The sequence below is a fragment of the Schistocerca nitens genome, chromosome 7, assembly GCF_023898315.1.
Source record: "Schistocerca nitens isolate TAMUIC-IGC-003100 chromosome 7, iqSchNite1.1, whole genome shotgun sequence".
Classification (NCBI taxonomy): domain Eukaryota; kingdom Metazoa; phylum Arthropoda; class Insecta; order Orthoptera; family Acrididae; genus Schistocerca; species Schistocerca nitens.
In genome coordinates, this window is record NC_064620.1 from 317,532,675 (window position 1) to 317,552,305 (window position 19,631).

Genomic DNA, 19,631 nt, shown 5'->3' on the forward strand with positions numbered 1-19,631 from the left:
TCAGACTATGGAAGAGGTTGTCAGCTATTTCAGGAAAAGTTAGTTGATGGAAAAATCAAATACCATAGTATGGCGTTCTCCAGCCGCATGCTAAATAAGCACGAATGAGGATACAGCATATCGGAGACAGAGACACTCTTGATCGTGCATGGATTTAAGAAATTCCGCACGTATTTAGAGGTCAGAAAAGTGACAAGTGTTGTCGGGCCACAAGGCGCTAAGTTCTCTGCAGGACTGCAGGATACTGAACGACCACTTAATGCATTGGGCAATGTTCATACAGAAATCTGAATACAAAATCCGCTACATCGAGAGTACAGAAAATTGTGTTGACGATGCTCTGTCCAGATTACCAGTGGGTGGCAGAAGATGATGGTGACCCTGAACTGAAATGCATTAAGATGAATTTTGACAGCAAGGGATACGAGCAAGTACCCAAATATTTTAATATACACAACGGAGTGTTATTCCGGCAGAAAGATGAAGTGACGGACAAATGGAGACTCTGTTTTCCCAATAAGTATGTGGAACAGTTAATAGACTACATCCACTTAAGTCACAGACATTACGGATCTGAAAAATGCACTGAAATCATCGAGGAATACACCCACATAAATAACCACATGGGTCTGCGCGCAGCTGGTGGCATGCAACCATTGCCAACGGGTCGAATGCTGCACGACCGTGCAACAGGGGGAAATGCAAAGCATTATATCTACTAAAATGGGTGAGTTACTGGCTGTGGACAATTTTGGCCCACTACCCACAGGATGCAGTGGCATGAAGTCCATCTTTGTTGTGGTGGATGTGTTCTATAAGTTCATTAAACTGTACCCGATATGGTAAGCAAATACTAAAACTCTAATTGCCAAACTGGAGAAGGATTACTTCAAGAATATTGTAAAACCAGTAAGGCTGTCATTGACAATGGATCACAGTTTACTGCAAAAGATTGGAACATGTTCATGAACAACCCGAGTGTTCAACATATTAGTATATCTGTCTACTACCCAGTGAGCAACCCTTGTAAATGGTATATGCGGGAAGTAGGACATATGCCAGCAATCGTCATTCCAAGTGGGTGGAGTACATGAGCACATTTGTGGATGTGCTAAACAGTATAAAAAGGAAGGTTATGGGGTACTCACCTTTGGAAGTAATGACTGGGGTGAAACCAAAGTTCCTACTCACAGAAATGGTAGAATTCCTGTCGCAAAAAACTGAATCAGCTGCTGAAAGAGAGCAGGTAGTAAAGGCCTGCATGAAAAAGTTAGCTGCTGAAAGGAAAAGGCAGCACGATGGGCAATACAAACCAATGAAGTACAAAGTGGAGGACAAAGTGCTTGTACGCCCCAAAGAGCATTCCAGCGAAGTGGACGGGGAGATTAAGAAGTTATTCGAGTTATACTATGGACCATTTGTTGTGGCAGAGTGCTCTCACCCAAATCTATACCATTTAAAACACCCTATCTCAGGAAAACCTCTTGGTCTAAGAAACGTGAAGGAGTTGAGGCTGTTTATAGAGAAAGGGGAGAAATGAAAAGCTGTTCTAATTTGTAATTAGTGGTAGTAATTTTGGAGGGATAATTTTGTGAGTTTTACTTGGAGATTCTTTTGTAATTTGTTAGTTTATTGTGGCACTGTATGTGTGCAAGAGGAGGAAGTTTAGGCACTGCTTGTGCATGGAGGTCAGTGGCCTCATGGATTTAAGTAAAAATATATATTGATTTATGCTTTTTATAAGAGTGTGGCAAAGAATTTAGTGGTCAATTTGAAGGGTATTAAAATTTTAATTGTATGTGCACGCATTTTTTGGTGAGTGGAGGTAGGAAGGATTTATTAAAGTCAATTAAATAGAACTTGTGGGACTTTGAGCTTACTGTGATTCAGTTGTTTGCCTAGTGACTCTGTTCCTGAAGTATCATTTTCCACTGGAAGGAAACTTTAGCGAGGATCCTGGTTGGGTTTGGGAAATTGTTGTTGACAGGTTTCTACTTTTGGTTTTCATTGTAGACAGATTTGTCACAATAAATGGTGGAGCTCCGTATTCAGAAACAGAGACAATTTCTGCGAGGCAGTTGGTCAAAAAAAAACTGATGTGAGTTGATCAATACTTCGTGCTAAAATCTGCGTCAGTATGTGTACTGTGACAGAAAAATTAGTGCAAGAAGGCACCTTAGCACTGAGTGAGTGGCACAAGAAGTGCATACCAAATCGCACACAAGTGAAAGCGCATTTAAAAAAAATTATTTCTTGTCCAAAAAATTGTTTATGCGCAACTGAAATGCAGGCATTTATTTAACATGCTGTTTTGTTCATAATTTGTGTTAGTTTAAATTTATTTCAAAATCCATGCTGCTCCCACACCACTACAAAAAATTTGTAAACACTATTGGCCTAGTGTTTTAATCATTTAGTTGTGTTCTTTGTAATTTGTTTTGTATGTACTTGTATGATCTGAAGGGTGCTACTTCTGAACATTCTGCAAGCCAGAATTTTAATAATTAAAGGTGTGTGAGGTAACAGGCAAGTTGTGGTGCCCTGAAAATATTCTAAGTCCAGAGTTGGCGAGGCCGCATGGGTTACTCGGCAAGCCGGGGCTCGACAGCAACCACGTGGTGCCCAACATTAGCCGGAGCGAGACGGGTAGCCCCAGCGCGTGGTCCAAGCCGACCACATGGCTGGGAATTCCATGTTGACACTGTATCAAGGACTGTGCTTTGTGCTGATGAAGGAGATCTGTATGCCAGCGGTACTAAAGATGGCGGACTTTGCGAAACCATAATGGCATACATTTCACAGTTCATGTATAAATTAATTATAGCCAGAGGAAACACGATACCTTAAAAAGAAACATGTACATTACCATTATTTGCATGATGATTCTGATTGTGTAATCAGATTTTCAATATATTTATTAGTTTAAAGTTTAGTAGTTTAAAGCTTAGTATCTGACTGTAAATTGTACAAGTGACACCCAGCAACGAATTATCACAATCTATATAGTTCATCTCATTTTGTCAATCAGTGTGTCTTTAGCAAGCTATTAGTGTAAACCTCAATTGGTATGAAATACAGGCATGTAACTTGAATAGTATATAAGTTATTGGAGGTCAAAGTGGCCATTTACTGTTGATCGCGTCAGGCCGTAAGTACTACACAGTTACACGAAAAAACTGTAACAGCGTGCTTATAAATATATTTACTCGTCTATGTCTTTGTTTATATCTGATATATACTATTCATAAAGAAATTGGTCAAATTTTTACTGTGTTTTAGAAAGCACAGAGGCATTAGCTACTGGCCTACTTTTATTTCTATTCCTTTGATATATGTTTATGTATTTAATAATGTGTGTTAGAGCATTTTTATGGTCCAGCCACAGAAATATTTATTTAATTTCAAGTTATTTAAAGGTAAATCCATTATTTCATATGTGTTGGAAAATGTTTGTGAGTGTGCCTTGGCTTGGAGGCATGTTGGGAGCGCTCTAGAAAATCACAGCACTCATTTCTACATTAGGCGACTACCAAAGTCAATGGATAGAGTTGATGGGAGTGGGGGATTGCTGGGCAGGAAGGCATGCCCGGCGGTCACAGGAAATATTTGGAGATTGTTGGGCAGTTTTTGCATGGTCGCGGGAGACACCAATAAGAGTTTTGCATTAATAAATGGCATTCTTAAAGGTACTTCTGCTATTGTACTCATCATTTAAACACATTAAAAATAGTACCTGCAGATTTTATTTAATTGCAATCTTTCATTTATAAATTTCTATGTTACATTCAAAATTTGCAGTTGCCGAGTGATAGTAAACTTCACCCATTCAATTCATTATGTGTATTCATATTGTATACCGTACAATCAGCATTATTTGGCATGTAAGGCAGCAACTACATATCCCAGCCCTCAGACAACGAAACCAGCCAAAACTTTTAATATTTCAACTCTGAGTCTGAGGGTACATAGTTGAGGGCCACATTTTTTTGAAAGCCCACAGTCTGTTACATTATTCATTAAGACGTCAAGACTTTTAAATGTGTTTATGAAATAAGAATCAGGCAGAAAAAAGTCGTGATTGAAACTATAACAAACTATAGTTCCATATTTTTTTGTCAGTAATTATGAACTTCCAATGTGCTCATAAAATGTAAAACTTATGTATGGGCTGAAAATGTAATTTATCACTAGTACCATTTTCCCAGAAAAATGTGAAAGAAGGGCTTCACTCTATTCTCAACTTTCTATAACTCATAATGTCTAAATCATATATCTGTCACAAAAATACATTAAAGAATATCACTTTGGTGACAACTACAAAATTATTTCTGAATAATAAAACTGAGAGGTGCCAGTTTTTAGTGTATTACCAAGTGCAAGTGATAAAATGGCACCACTGGGACGGACAGCTTCGCCATCCACTGGCTCCACAATGATATCAGTATCATCTGGTCCCTCTGACCTTAGTGGCTGAGAAGGAGAGACAGGATGCCTGGTATGTGAACTATTTTTGCTGTGCTCACTGTGACTTGCTTTCATACCTGCAATACCAAACACACTCTTGAAAAAGTGTAAACATAAAATGAAGAATGAAAACAAAACTCTAACAGGAACAAGTACAGGAAATCAAGTTGCAAACATTACCAAATATGAAAATCTTAAACTTTGTGTTGTCTGGGATTTAACTGAGATGCTTGCCTTTTGCAACCAGTGCAAAATAAATTAATCCATCTGGGTATGTCTCATGGACTGATTCAAAATTTTAATTAATTTTGCTGTAATAATGAGAAACCATGGATGGATCACAAACAATGGAATGAGTAAACACAACAACTTTTCATATAGTGGAAGTGTTCAGCAATGGAAAATGACATTAAAAATTTAAAAAGAAATTGCAGCTCATACCCTTATCTTTTACTAAAATAAGTGAAACAACTAAATTAGCATACCATATTGTATACGTCAAACTAGTAGATGCATTTGATTTAATTTAATTCATACATTTGAAAATTGCCAAATTCTTTAACTCAGTAATATTACTTAAATACATACCAGAATCCCTGTGTAGTGAAGGTTCTTGAGTGGTATAAACTACAATATCAACTGATTCATAATTCTTTCTGCTCTGTGAGTTTTCAGGTGGGCTGTTAATAATTTTGCCTTCTACTTGTCCTGGTGGTAATCTGTGGTGTTGCCGTTGCAAGTGTTGTTGCTGTGGTTGTTGAGGCTTAACCTGAACAAATATACAGTCTGCATGAATGCTTAATCTGATATAATGTCTTTTTATAATTTTCTTAAAGAAAATAATATCCACAGTTATATGAGCAGATACTTTTTTTCCAAGTTATTGATTTCCATAGTGACAGATAACACAGAAACAATATCTCAATATTTGGAAACTTTACTATGAATGGTACTGTCCAAAATGTGAACATACTAATAAGTAACAGATCTTTCCTGAAAAGAATGTTAGAATGGTTGCAGAACAAAGTGAAGCCTGATTAGGAGACATTTGGCACACAACAGTGAGAAAACACATAATTAGTAATGTTTTGATACATATGACACACATTTATGAAGAAACATACAAAAACTAGAAACTTTGTGCCATGCTCTCTATGAGATCATTTGAGAAAACAATTGCTTGTCACTCCTATTCCAGAGAAAATTTTTTATGGAGGTTGTGATGTAATCAACCAATTGACCTTTAAACAATATAATGATAATTAAATTCAGTATTGTAATAAATCATTCACATGAGACCCCTTTCCCCTTTCAAGAATATTGTTAATAACAGATTTATTAACAATAATTAAAACTGCAATGAACAGGATTTTGGTTTTTCAATTGCTGAACTCAATGAAAAGAGTTTTTTTAAAAAAAAAAAAAAAAACATTCTACAACATTATTAATTTGGTTCAAAATTAAGGAAAGTATTTCACATTAAATTGCATAATTTCTGTTTCATGAAAGAAAACTCTGATAGTTTAGCTAAAATTCACTGCGGAACTAGAGGTAAAAATATTTGTGATGTTGTAATAAGTTTTAGAGTAAAATGGCACTGTGATGCCTGCATCTTGCACCAAGCTTTGTTGCATGTATTTGTTAGTTGTAAGCTCAGTTCAAAATTTGTGCATTACCTGTTACAATAGTCTGTGCTTTTATAATATGAGTGTTCAAGACAGTAAGGTACATGGGTACCAACACACACACACACACACACACTTTTTTTTTTTTTTTTTTTTTTTTTTACTATAATCTCGATAAAGTTTCCAGAAACCAGTAACTTTGATCCCAAGCTTTTATGTTGCCTTAATAGAAATATTGTTTTACTTATTATTATTTAAAGGGAAATGTTAATACTTTTAGTTTAACAAATCCAGAATTTAAAAATGAATAAACAACCATTTTTCAGAGTTATTTATTTACTGTTCTGTAAAAATTTGCACCAGCCACAGTGCAGCCTCACTGTGAGGCATGGGATCAGTTATTTGGTGCTTGTATACAGCTGGAAACTGCCCTGCGTACTGTCAAGCAATTGGAAGCTGCTGTATATGGGTATGTTGAGATAGTTACCAAGAGTCAGGTACCATATTACTGTCCTGTCCCATGGCTTCTTTCTTCCACAGAGGAAGTATGAAGACTGTCAGTGGTTGTCAACTTTACCGTGAGTTGTGAATCAGTGGTATGGATAGGAGAAATCAGTGTATTCCACCTATTACCCAAACCAACAAGACTGAGGTACTGTCTTCCACTGTAACTGAAACTGAGTCAGTGAAACTGTAATGACAGTTAAGAGACAAAAGAGAAGTTTTCAGTCAAAGGCAATTCTTCAGATTCACAAGCAGCCATTTCAGCTTTATTTTAGTGATAAGTAAGATATACTAGATCAGTAAGAGAACGGAAGCTCTAGGACTGTTGAAATCAAGTGAACCCTAAGTTCAGACAAGAGCATCTTGAGTAAAACAAGAATTGGCTGCCCTGAAAATAGGAAATTTCTCTGATGTTAGTGACAGGAAAATTGTCACACAGTAAAACAGGCAGTTCTAATGTAATTAGCTGAGGCTACTCCCACCACAGAAATTATACTAATGCTATAGAGAAAAAGCACACACATTAAAAATTTCACACAAATAATTTTATAAAAATTGATAATCAGTGACTTTGGGTGAGGTTCCAACTAGAATAACAAAAACAGTCTATCACAGTATTGCACATCCACTCTCACACATAGTTAACTAGCCTTTTGAAGAGGGACAATTTCCAGAGAAGTTAAACTATGCTTAAGTTTGGCCAGTTCATTAGAAGGGCAGACAAGATGAAATGGTAACTAAACACCTTTCTCATTGTTACCAATGTTTTAAAAAATATTTGAAAGAGTTGCATGTGATCAGACAGAAAAGTATAATTCATCCCACATTATTATTTTATGCCATCAGTACAGTTTTAGAGAAGGCTGCAGCACAACCCATGCAATATATTAATTAGTCACTAAATGTAGCACTTGTTTCAATAATAGAATGTGTGTATCAGATATCGTTTGTTGCCTTACCAAACCCTTCAATACTCCTAATCATGACCTGCTTCTTCAAAAACTGACAAGCTGTGGGTGTCAAGGGAAATCTCATAGTTAGATGTCATCACACTTGGCGAAGAGAAAACAGAGAGCACTTATTAATAACAGTAGCAATACAATCCTTTGTGGCTGGAAACTCACACAATTAGTTGATCCATAAGGTTAAATATTAGGGCCACAAATGTGTGTCTCACATCGGTGAAATGCCATACCAGGTGCAGACAGACACCATCATTTATTTTGGAATGACGTACATTCTTATGTTGCTTATATGAACAGTTTGCTTAGATATGGTGTGATCTTCTGGAGAAATACGGGTATGGCAAAACAAGCTTCCAAACTTCAAAGAAGGGCTATTAAAATAATGAAAGGGGTTCCCTGCGGAGTGTCATGTATGGAAATATTTAAAGATTTAAAATAATGACTCTTCCTGACTTATACATCTATGAATGTGTATGCTTTCTGAAAACTCACCAGGAATTTTCAACATTAAATAATCAGGTTCATAACCATGAAACAAGGAACAGAGATGATTTTCACAGAGACACCCACAAAGGAGAGCTCTACCAAAAAAGTGTAAACTACCAGCCAAAAATAGTTTTCAGTGCATTGCCTTCTACGATAAAGAAAATCAAAGAATTTCATAAATTCAAGGTAGATCTTAAACAGTTTTTACTAATTCATAGTTTTTATAACACTGAAAAATATCTGAATATGGAAAAGTAATATAATTTATGTATACTGATATAAAATATTTATATTTATTACCCAAGTTTTTGAAACAAATTAAGTGTAAGATACTATATTGTAATTGACTACATCCATACAATGTATATTTTTAACAGATGAATAAAGAGATTGAATTGAACTGAACTGAATCAAATCATTATCCAGTGATGTAATTTCTTTCATTATTCATTTTTATGCAATTCATTGTGATTATCGATGCTTGTATGATGGTGAGTCAAATGAATACCTTAAATATTTTTTTAAATATTATTAATTCCACAGAAGTGGTACAAAGCTGTATCATTTTTCAACATAATCTCCCCCATGCTCAATGCAAGTCCTCCAGCACTTACAAAGTGCATAAATTCCTTTAGAAAATAATTCTTTTCATTTTCCGCGCAACCACTCATGCACCGCGTGGTGTACCTCTTCATCAGAATGGAACTCCTTTCCTCCCATTGCATCTTTGAGTGGTCCAAACATATTGAAATCACTTGGAAATCACTCTGGTGAGTATGGTGGATGAGGAAGACACTCAAAATGCAGGTCTGTGATTGTTGCAACTGTTTTACGGGCAGTGTGTGGCCTTGCATTGTCATGTTAGAAAAGGACACTTGCTGGCAGCAATCCACATCGTTTTGATTTGATTGCAGGCCACAGACAATTTTTTAGGACCTGTGTATGATGCACTGGAGACAGTGGTCCCTCTAGCCAATGTAATGCTCCAAAATGACACCTTTTTCATCCCAAAAGAGAGTCAGCATAACCTTCCCTGCTGATGACTCTGTTGGAAACTTCTTTGGTTTTGGTGATGAATAATGGCACCATTCCTTGCTCACTCTCTTTATTTCCGGTTGGTGCAAGTGAACCCAGGCTTCATCCCCAGTAATGATTCTTGCAAGGAAGCCATCACCTTCTCGTTCAAAGTGTCAAAAAAGTTCTTCACGAGCATCAACATGTCATTCTCTCATTACAGGAGTCAGCTACTGTGGTACCCATCTTGCAAACACTTTGCGAAACTGGAGCACATCATGCACAATGTGGCGTGCTGACCCATGACTAATCTGTAAACATGCTGCAATGTCATTCAGTGTCACTCGGCGGTTTTCCTTCACTATGGCTTCAACTGCTGCAATGTTCTGTGGAGCTACAACTCGTTGTGCCTGACCTGGATGAGGAGCATATTCCACTGAAGTCACGCAATTTGTGAACTTCCTACTCCATTTGTAGACTTGCTGCTGTGACAAACCTGCATCATCGTACTGAACCTTCATTCATCGATGAATTTCAATAGGTTTCACACCTTCACTACGCAAAAGCCATTCACTGTTCTTCCCCGGTGCAAGTCACAACTGTGGTGGCCATTGTTATACTGATACTGCGACAGTATGTGTGCATCTACACTATGCTGCCACCTACAGGCTATTCTGCATGCTGTTTGTAGCACACTTACCAACTTACAGGATAACGGCATGAAATTTTGATTTGTTATTATAAATTTAAGGTTTTCATTTGACTCACCCTCATAAATTACGCAGATATTTACCTCTTGTTAGATACACCACCCAAATCTATGAAATCCCAGTTTTTGAGAAAATGTGTGTATTTAATTTACGTAATCTAGCGAAGCGCAGTGTGTATACTTTGAACAAATGTTAGCAATAAATTCCAACAGTCACTAATTACAACATTAAAGTAAAATCAAAACAATTGTTGAATTCAAAAATGGTTTAAATGGCTCTGAGCACTATGGGACTTAACTGTTGTGGTCATCAGTCCCCTAGAACTTAGAACTACTTAAACCTAACTAACCGAAGGACATCACACACATCCATGCCCGAGGCAGGATTCGAACCTGCGACCATAGCGGTCACGCGGTTGCAGACTGAAGCGCCTTTAACCGCACGGCCACACCGGCCAGCTGTTGAATTCAGATTGTGAATAAATTTTCACACATAAAACCAAGATGATGATAAAAATATTATGTTATTTGACATTATATATGTAATGTGAATATTGAGTGACATTATTTGAGGAATAATTTGAAAATGTGAACTGTGTACTAAATTTGACTTTCTTACAGTAATGACTGACCAATAATTTATAATTATTTTGTACCTCTTAAGATGCATAAATAATGATTCTTTAAGCATTTCAGACAATAGTTACTACTATAGCAGAAACATAAGTGAAAAGGACATTTTATGTGTAGTTCATGAGAAATGAGTTGTGTAAAACATAGTGAGAAAGTTACAACAGCTAGATAGAGATAAGGATGATAATAAGTTAAAGTGTGTACTATGTATATAATAAGTATTGTAAGTGTTGGTAAGAAACTACTTTCTGGCCATCACACACTGTGGGCAATCTGTATTAGTAAGTAATCTTTACTTTTTTTGTGCATGTTATTAGCTTTGTGAACCTGTGATGATGTTCAGGAGGTAATTGGTGGGACAATGTATAGTTCTGGGAGTAAAAGACAATTTTCTAGATACGTATGTGTGTGTACTGTACAGTGTATAATAGTTATAGATAAGTTAGTGTTAGCATTTTCATGACAGAATAGAATCTAGGAGTATATAAGATAATGGAGATTATTGTAGTTATATTCTGTAGAGCATGTATTTGATCTGTGAGAAGTGATAGCTAGAAGTAGTTCGAAGGTGTTTCTATGTTGATGTTCATCTTATGTCCTCCTTTCAAGACACTATCCATTCCGTTCAACTGCTCTTCCAAGTCCTTTGCTGTCTCTGACAGAATTACAATGTCATCGGCGAACCTCAAAGTTTTTATTTCTTCTCCATGGATTTTAATACCTACTCCAAACTTTTCTTTTGTTTCCTTTATTGCTTGCTCAATATACAGATTCAATAACATCGGGGATAGGCTACAACCCTGTCTCACTCCCTTCCCAACCACTGCTTCCCTTTCATACCCCTCGAGTCTTATGACTGCTATCTGGTTTCTGTACAAATTGTAAATAGCCTTTCGCTCCCTGTATTTTACCCCTGCCACCTTTAGAATTTGAAAGAGAGTATTCCAGTCAACATTGTCAAAAGCTTTCTCTAAGTCTACAAATGCTAGAAATGTAGGTTTGCCTTTCCTTAATCTATTTTCTAAGATAAGTCGTAGGGACAGTATTGCCTCACGTGTTCCAACATTTCTACGGAATCCAAACAGATCTTCACCGAGGTCGGCTTCTATCAGTTTTTCCATTTGTCTGTAAAGAATTCGTGTTAGTATCTTGCAGCTGTGGCTTATTAAACTGATAGTTCGGTAATTTTCACATCTGTCAACACCTGCTTTCTTTGGGATTGGAATTATTATATTATTCTTGAAGTCTGATGGTATTTCACCTGTCTCATACATCTAGCTCACCAGATGGTAGAGTTTTGTCAGGACTGGCTCTCCCAAGGCCGTCAGTAGTTCCAATGGAATATTGTCTACTCCCGGGGCCTTGTTTTGACTCAGGTCTTTCACTGCTCTGTCAAATTCTTCACGCAGTATCGTATCTCCCATTTCATCTTCATCTACATCCTCTTCCATTTCCATAATATTGTCCTCAAGTACATCGCCCTTGTATAGACCCTGTATATACTCCTTCCACCTTTCTGCTTTCCCTTCTTTGCTTAGAACTGGGTTTCCATCAGAGATCTTGATATTCATACAAGTGGCTCTCTTCTCTCCAAAGGTCTCTTTAACTTTCCTGTAGAAGGTATCTATCTTACCCCTAGTGAGATAACTCTCTACATCCTTACATTTGTCCTCTAGCCATGCCTGCTAAGCCATTTTGCACTTCCTGTTGATCTCATTTTTGAGACGTTTGTATTCCTTTTTGCCTACTTCATTTACTGCATTTTTATATTTTCTCCTTTCACCAATTAAGTTCAATATTTCTTCTGTTATCCAAGGAGTTCTACTAGCCCTCGTCTTTTTACCTACTTGATCCTCTGCTGCCTTCACTACTTCATCCCTCAGAGCTACCCGTCCTCCTTCTACTGTACTTCTTTCCTCCATCCCTGTCAATTGTTCCCTTATGCTCTCCCTGAAACTCTGTACAACCTCTGGTTCTTTCAGTTTATCCAGGTCCCATCTCCTTAAATTCCCACCTTTTTGCAGTTTCTTCAGTTTTAATCTACAGTTCATAACCAATAGATTGTGGTCAGAGTCCACATCTGCCCCTGGAAATGTCTTACAATTTAAAACCTGGTTCCTAAATCTCTGTCTTACCATTATATAATCTATCTGATACCTTTTAGTATCTACAGGGTTCTTCCATGTATACAACCTTCTTTGATGATTCTTGAACGAAGTGTTAGCTATGATTAAGTTATGCTCTGCGCAAAATTCTACCAGGCGGCTTCCTCTTTCATTTCTTAGCCCCAATCAATATTCACCTACTATGTTTCCTTCTCTCCCTTTTCCTACTATTGAATTCCAATCACCCATGACTATTAAATTTTCGTCTCCCTTCACTACCTGAATAATTACTTTTATCTCATCACACATTTCATCAATTTCTTCATCATCTGCAGAGCTAGTTGGCATATAAACTTGTACTACTATAGTAGGCAAGGGCTTTGTGTCTATCTTGGCCACAATAATGCATTCACGATGCTGCTTGTAGTAGCTAACCCGCAATCCTATTGCTATATTCATTATTAAACCTACTCCTGCATTACCCCTATTTGATTTTGTATTTATAACCCCGTAATCACCTGACCAAAAGTCTTGTTCCTCCTGCTACCGAACTTCACTAATTCCCACTATATCTAACTTTAACCTATCCACTTCCCTTTTTAAATTTTGTAACCTACCTGCCCCATTAAGGGATCTGACATTCCACGCTCCGATCTGTAAAATGCCAGTTTTCTTTCTCCTGATAACGACATCCTCTTGAAAACCCACACAGTTACTTATTATGAAATTAAAGTAAAATCAAAACAATTGTTGAAATCAGATTGTGAATTAATTTTCACACATAAAACCAAGATGATATGATAAAAATATTATGTTATTTGACATTATATTTTATAACCTGTACAAATGTAACAGCAGTTAGTTTAGATGAAATTGTTTTTAATTGTAAGTTACATTTTGTAATAAATTAACAATGGTAGCAATTGTTAAAATTATATTTAAAGCAATGCAGTGAAGCTGCATGGGGGCAGTCAGTCAAGTTTTGTTTACTTCAGGAGTCAGTGCAGTTCAGTTCGGTGTAGCTGAGTTTCATCGGTAGTTTGCACTGATGTCAATTCTGTTGATCAGCTGATGTCAATAAATAGTTTGTCAAGCTTGAAATTTTTGTGATGTTCTCATTATTTGCAGCATCTACAACATTGATGAACCACAAGTAAATGCAAGTTAGGTAGTAACGTTTAAAGATCAATACATGGTGAACACAAAATTTTGTGTATATTAGGTGACACTCTCTCTGGTTCATGTAACAATAGCTATAGGAGACCAAGAATTATATAATTGATGTAAGATCTAAAGAAGTAACCTCTACAGCCAAGAGAACTAAAATCTCTGTGATTATATGCTAAAACTATCATAACAAAAGACTGGAGTTTGAAGCACTCCTAAAAGCAGGGGAGCTCACATAAAACTAAGTACAGAAATCTGGTTCAAAGCCAAAATTGACAGCAGTGAGATGTTGGAGGAAAATTGAAGAATACAGGGTGTCTGTTTCAAGCCTCCCACATTTCAAAGGCCCAGGAAAAAAACTGCAGGAGATATGATGATGAAATTCCATCATATACTAGAGCATCTCAAAGGATTTATATTCCTGTGTCAGGAATGGCAACTATTGTCATCAGAATGCAGCTTGATCACACAAAGGAAAAATTGTGCACCACAGCAGCACAAGCAGTAGTATTGTTTGCAGAAACAAAATTGACAATTACTGCGCAAAGAGATTTTCATTGTTTGTATAGAGATGTGATTCACCTGAAAACAATTAAGGAATGGTATTGCAAGTTTCGGGGAATTGGAACTGTTCTGGTACATTCTGGCGGTACACATCATAGTGTTTTGGAAGAGACAACGAAGGACATCGGACAAGCATTCCTAAGAAGCCCACATAAGTCAGTTTGGGGCAAATTATTTTGAAAAATGAAAATTCCCCATAATTTTAGGTCACACCTCATACTTACAACCCAATATCGTCTTTTAACAAGGTTGCACATCAGTCAATGGCTGTTCACAAGTTCCTGGATATAAAATTTCCCAACTGCTGTACTGGACAAAAAGGACCCATTACCTGGCTACCCCATGCCCCGGACATGACCCCACTGGCTTTCGTCTTGTGGGTATTCATGAAGGACTGTGTGTATGTGACCAAAGTGGACAATATTCTTATATTAACATATCATACCATTCATGGGAATGCAACAGTGACAGAGGATATCTAACAAAGAAAATGGCAATAAACTGAATACAGATTCAATATTCTTTGTCAACAAATGGTTCACAGTAGAGGTGTACTGATGACTATTAAATATATTCTTTGAGATTCCCTAGCATATGGTGAAACTGCATTAATATTTCTACTGTTGTTTTCTCCTCAGGCCTTTGAAATGTGGGAGATTTGAAAAGACACCCTGTGTATCAAAAGGACAGACAAATGGGAAATGGAACTGGTGTATTTATTGCAGTAGACAAGAAATTCAGATCCACTGGGATGTAAATTGAAGCTATGCAAGATTGTTTGGACAAGGCTCATGAGAAAATGATGAAATATGATATGCTAAAACCTGTCTTAGAATCTTTTATACAGGAAAAATACACCAAAAGAAACACAGTGTCAAAATTTCAGCTGCTAAAACTCACTGAAAGCATTTTTTTTTTTTTTTAATCTGAACATTGCCACATTCGCACCTCACCAGATGGCTGGAGAAATGTACATTTCTACCGTAATTGTAGTAGATAGCACATGCACAACATGGCAGGGGTATTTCTTTAATTGGCATTTCAGTTCTCATCGATAGTTTCTCTGCAACAATTGGTCACAGTTACTCTCTGTGACAGTTGATCGCAGCTATTATTCACTATAATTCAACTCTTATTAAATATCCGTAACAATTAGCAGTTCCCTTAGCGTTATCACTAAGCATTAACAACATAGATAAAACTGGATTTATTTTCTTTTTGTTTTCTTCGTACATGCTTACTATTAGCATCTGTCTTTGTGCCAAGATAAAATAAGATGAACATGTTATACAATCAAAATCATCTACTTCTCCTGAAGATCGACATATGTGTTATTTATTAGTTGATTCCTTCAAAATTCATTCAAATGGTGTCAATATTTCATTAGAAATTGTGTAAACATTAGACAAAACAGGAAATAACTCTGATGATTCTGTGAATTGTGGTTCAAATGATGACTGTTGGGCTAGTTAAAGTCCATAACAAAAATAGAATACCTTCCAAACCCAAAGGAAATATGTACAATAATAGTTACCTGTGACAAAGAAGAAGTTGTAAATTTTTTGGTTAAACATAGGAGAGAAAAAGCACTTCAAGTTTAGCAGTACCAGTTTGCAAAACCATTTTTGTTTCATAAAATCTGAATGTACGTACATTGCATAAATAGAAGAAAGATTTACATAAAGTATGAAATATGTGCCAAAATGAAACTCAAAAAAGTGTGAAAGAAGAACTACTTAAAAGATTTGGAACTGCTCATGATATTCAGTACGCCAGTACTGAGGGAGATCCATAAGACTGTGTCCTCTGGTACACAGATGCAAGAAATTATATAGAAAATGAAGTCACAAAGCTACAAATTTTACTAAAAGTAAATGTGTACAGATGTCATTAACAGTTAATACTGTAGAGAAATTAGTAGCTGAAGTGAATACACAGCTTCTTGTTATCCCATAAAATGCTGTGAATAAAGGCTATCAGTCAGTTTTAATGCAAGATCTATGTATGAACCACACCATATCATTTCAAGTGAAAAAAAGACAGTCACTTGTACAGTCAATGAATGGCAAAAATATATATCACTGGATAATGTTTCCACAGTTTTGCATCTGTCTTCATGAACCTTCAGGCAAATTAGGACTGTCTAGTTGCAAAAATATAGTAACCAATGTAGCAAAATCTGGAAAAATGGTAGAGAATAATTTTCAATTACAGCTGAAACATCTTCTTACCAGCCGCAGAAATTAATTTGTTGTTTTGTTGGAGTCTTGGTCTTGACATAACAATTCCTCTGAACTGAATTGAACTGAATTTTATTTGATCCTGTAAGATTACATTGTGTACAGTAAATGTACATGTAATATAGGACATGTCAAAGTAGTAACATTCATTATCATTTATTTTTCTACCCCTTTAGCTTACATTTTTACATCACTGATAATGAATATACAAATTTAATGGCATAAGTATTCTGCAACACTGTAAAATTATTTTTCAATGAGATAGTCTTTAAGTTTCTTTGGAAAGTCATTGTCAAGTACACTATCTTGCAGGTTTTTAGGCAGACTTTTTAGTCGTCTGATACCAGAGTATTGGGGTCCTTTTTCTAGCATTGCCACAGTCGGTGGGGTATGCTCCATACTTCATTCTCCCTTCTTGTATTGTGGGTGTGTACACTAGCATTTGTAATACAGTCCTCACTACCTTTTGTGATATACATTATTGTTTTGTATACCTGCAACGATAAAAAGTTAAGATACCTAACTTCTTGAAACAGTTTCTGCATGTTTCAGAGGTCTTTCTTATTAAAATGGTCCTAACTGCTTTTTTGTAATGTAAACACTCGTTTTGTCTCTTGTTTATTTGAGTTTCCCCACACAGTCACTCCACACTGGAAGTGTGGTTTGAAAAGTCCATGATACACTGTTCTTGTCTGAATACTGTGACAGCTGCATCATTAAGAATATGACAGAGCTCAGTTTCTTACAGACATTATTGGTATGGTGTTTTTTTTTTTTTCCCCCAGTTCATTATCCACAAGAATACCTAAGAATCTAGCAGATTCGACTTCTTCCAGCCTTGTTTCATCAACCTCTAAATCCATGTCTACAGCCTTCTCCTTGTTTTTAAACACTGCATACATAGTCTTTTTTAGATTTCTAACAAGTTCATTTTCCAACAGCCATTGAGCTGTGACATTTTCAGATATGTATGCTTTTCTCTCAAGCTGTTCCATATTTTGGTCACTTTTTAGTATTCTCACATCATCAGCATACAATATTTTCTTTTCTTCCTCCTCAACACCTATATCATTAACGAACACATTAAATAACAATGACCCCATTACCAAAACCCTGCGGCACTCCATATTTGATGGGTTTGGTTTCTGATTGGTATGAGTTTCCTAATGATATGTACTGCTTGTGGTTGCATAAGTATAATTTTATCCATTCACCTGGTTGCCCTTGAATGCCATAGTTGCCTAATTTTTGTATCAGCATTTCATGGTCAATGGCGTCAAATGCTTTTGAAAGATCCAGAAACATTGCAGAGAAAACCTTTCTTTTCATCTAAGGACTGTAAAATGTATTCTGATAGACTGGCAACTGCTGATTCTGTAGATTTACCCTTTCTGAAACCATGTTGTGAGGGCATGAGAATGTTATGTTTGTCCAAATAATTAACTAATCTATATCTAAAAACAAAGATGATGTAACTTACCAAATGAAAGTGTTGGTATCTTGATAGAGGCACTAACAAACACAAACACACACAAAAAATTCAAGCTTTCACAACCCATGGTTGCTTCATCAGGAAAGAGGGAAGGAGAGGGAAAGACGAAAGGATATGGGTTTTAAGGGAGAGGGTAAGGAGTCATTCCAATCCTGGGAGCGGAAAGACTTACCTTAGGGGGAAAAAAGGACAGGTATATAGACACACACACACACACACACACACACACACACACACACACATCCATCCACACATATACAGACACAGGCAGAGATATGTAAAGGCAAAGAGTTTGGCCCAAACCTGTCCTTTTTTTCCCCTACGGTAACTCTTTCCCCTCCCAGGATTGGAATGACTCCTTACCCTCTCCCCTAAAACCCATATCCTTTCGTCTTTCCCTCTCCTTCCCTCTTTCCTGATGAAGCAACCGTGGGTTGCGAAAGCTTGAATTTTGTGTGTGTGTTTGTGTTTGTTAGTGTTTCTATCAACATACCAACGCTTTCATCTGGTAAGTTACATCATCTTTGTTTTTAGATATATTTTTTCCACGTAGAATGTTTCTCTCAGTTATATTCATATAATTAATTAATCTGGTATACATAAGCATTTCTAGTATTTTCGAGAAACCTGATACAAGTGAAACTGGTCTGTAGTTGTTGGGGTCATCCTTACCTCCTTTCTCTTACACTGGCATCACCTTCGTTATCTTCAGTTTTTCTGGAAAAAATCCATATCTGAAAGATCAGTTTGCTATGTTCAGCAGTGGTGTTATTATCTGCTCACTTACCAGCTCTATTACACGATTTGATATTTCATCATCACCAGCTGATTTCTTAGACTTCAATTTCTGTATAGGTTTCCTTAGTTCATCTTCCTTGACTGGTCTTAAGAACACTGTACTACATGATCTTTTTGGTTCCTTAATGCTCTTTTGTTTTTGACTATTTCTTTCCAATTTTAAGTTTTCTACTACAATGATATAGTTATTATTCAGTATGTATGCTATTTCCATACCATCTGTGACCACTGTGTTGTCTATTTCAATTGACTTAATACCTTCTTCTTTGTTTGACCCATCATTTTCCTTTCTTTCAGCATTAATTGCATTCCAAGCTGCCTTTGCCTTGTTTTCTGAGTTCGATGGTGGTGTCAATTGCTCTTGCTTTTGCTTCTCTTATTGTTTTGCTATACATCTTTTTTAACATTTTATATTTTTCAGCTTTGCCCATCTGTCTCAGATCCTGCAGCTTCCTTCGCTGTTCTAGTATTTCACTGGTAATCCACTGTGTTTGATCTTTCAGCCTTTCTTGTCTCTTTACTTTGGGAAATGCTACATAAAATGGTATTTAATTGTTGAAAAAAATGCATCATATTTTTCATTTACACTCTGGGCCTGTAGGGTTCCATTCCAGGTTTCCTTACTTAACATTGTTCTAAAGATGTTGATATTTTGTTCACTGATGATCCTAGTTTCTTTGGTTGTTCGTTTTGGTTCTGATACTGTGTCATTACTTCTGCAAAATCTGATTAATTGTCCATGATGATCAGATATTTCTGTCTGAACTACATGTTACTCATAATTAAACATATTAGTAATTATGTTGCCAATAACTGTCTCACTTTGTTGGTGCAGTTATTGTTACTTTCATGTTGTGCTGTATTA

The 19,631-nt window shown here is 36.4% G+C and overlaps 1 protein-coding gene across 2 annotated transcripts in view; it reads right to left on the minus strand.

Annotated features, from left to right (window-relative positions):
- The window catches only part of LOC126194676 (uncharacterized), a 660,760-nt gene that overhangs the window by 14,716 nt on the left and 626,413 nt on the right, over positions 1-19,631 (minus strand). For both annotated transcript variants that reach the window (XM_049932877.1, XM_049932876.1), the window contains exons 10-11: positions 5,053-5,233; positions 4,371-4,541 (exon numbers count right to left, since the gene is read on the minus strand). In XM_049932877.1, the coding sequence (XP_049788834.1) occupies positions 4,371-4,541; positions 5,053-5,233 (352 nt within the window). The remainder of the gene's footprint in view (positions 1-4,370; positions 4,542-5,052; positions 5,234-19,631) is intronic.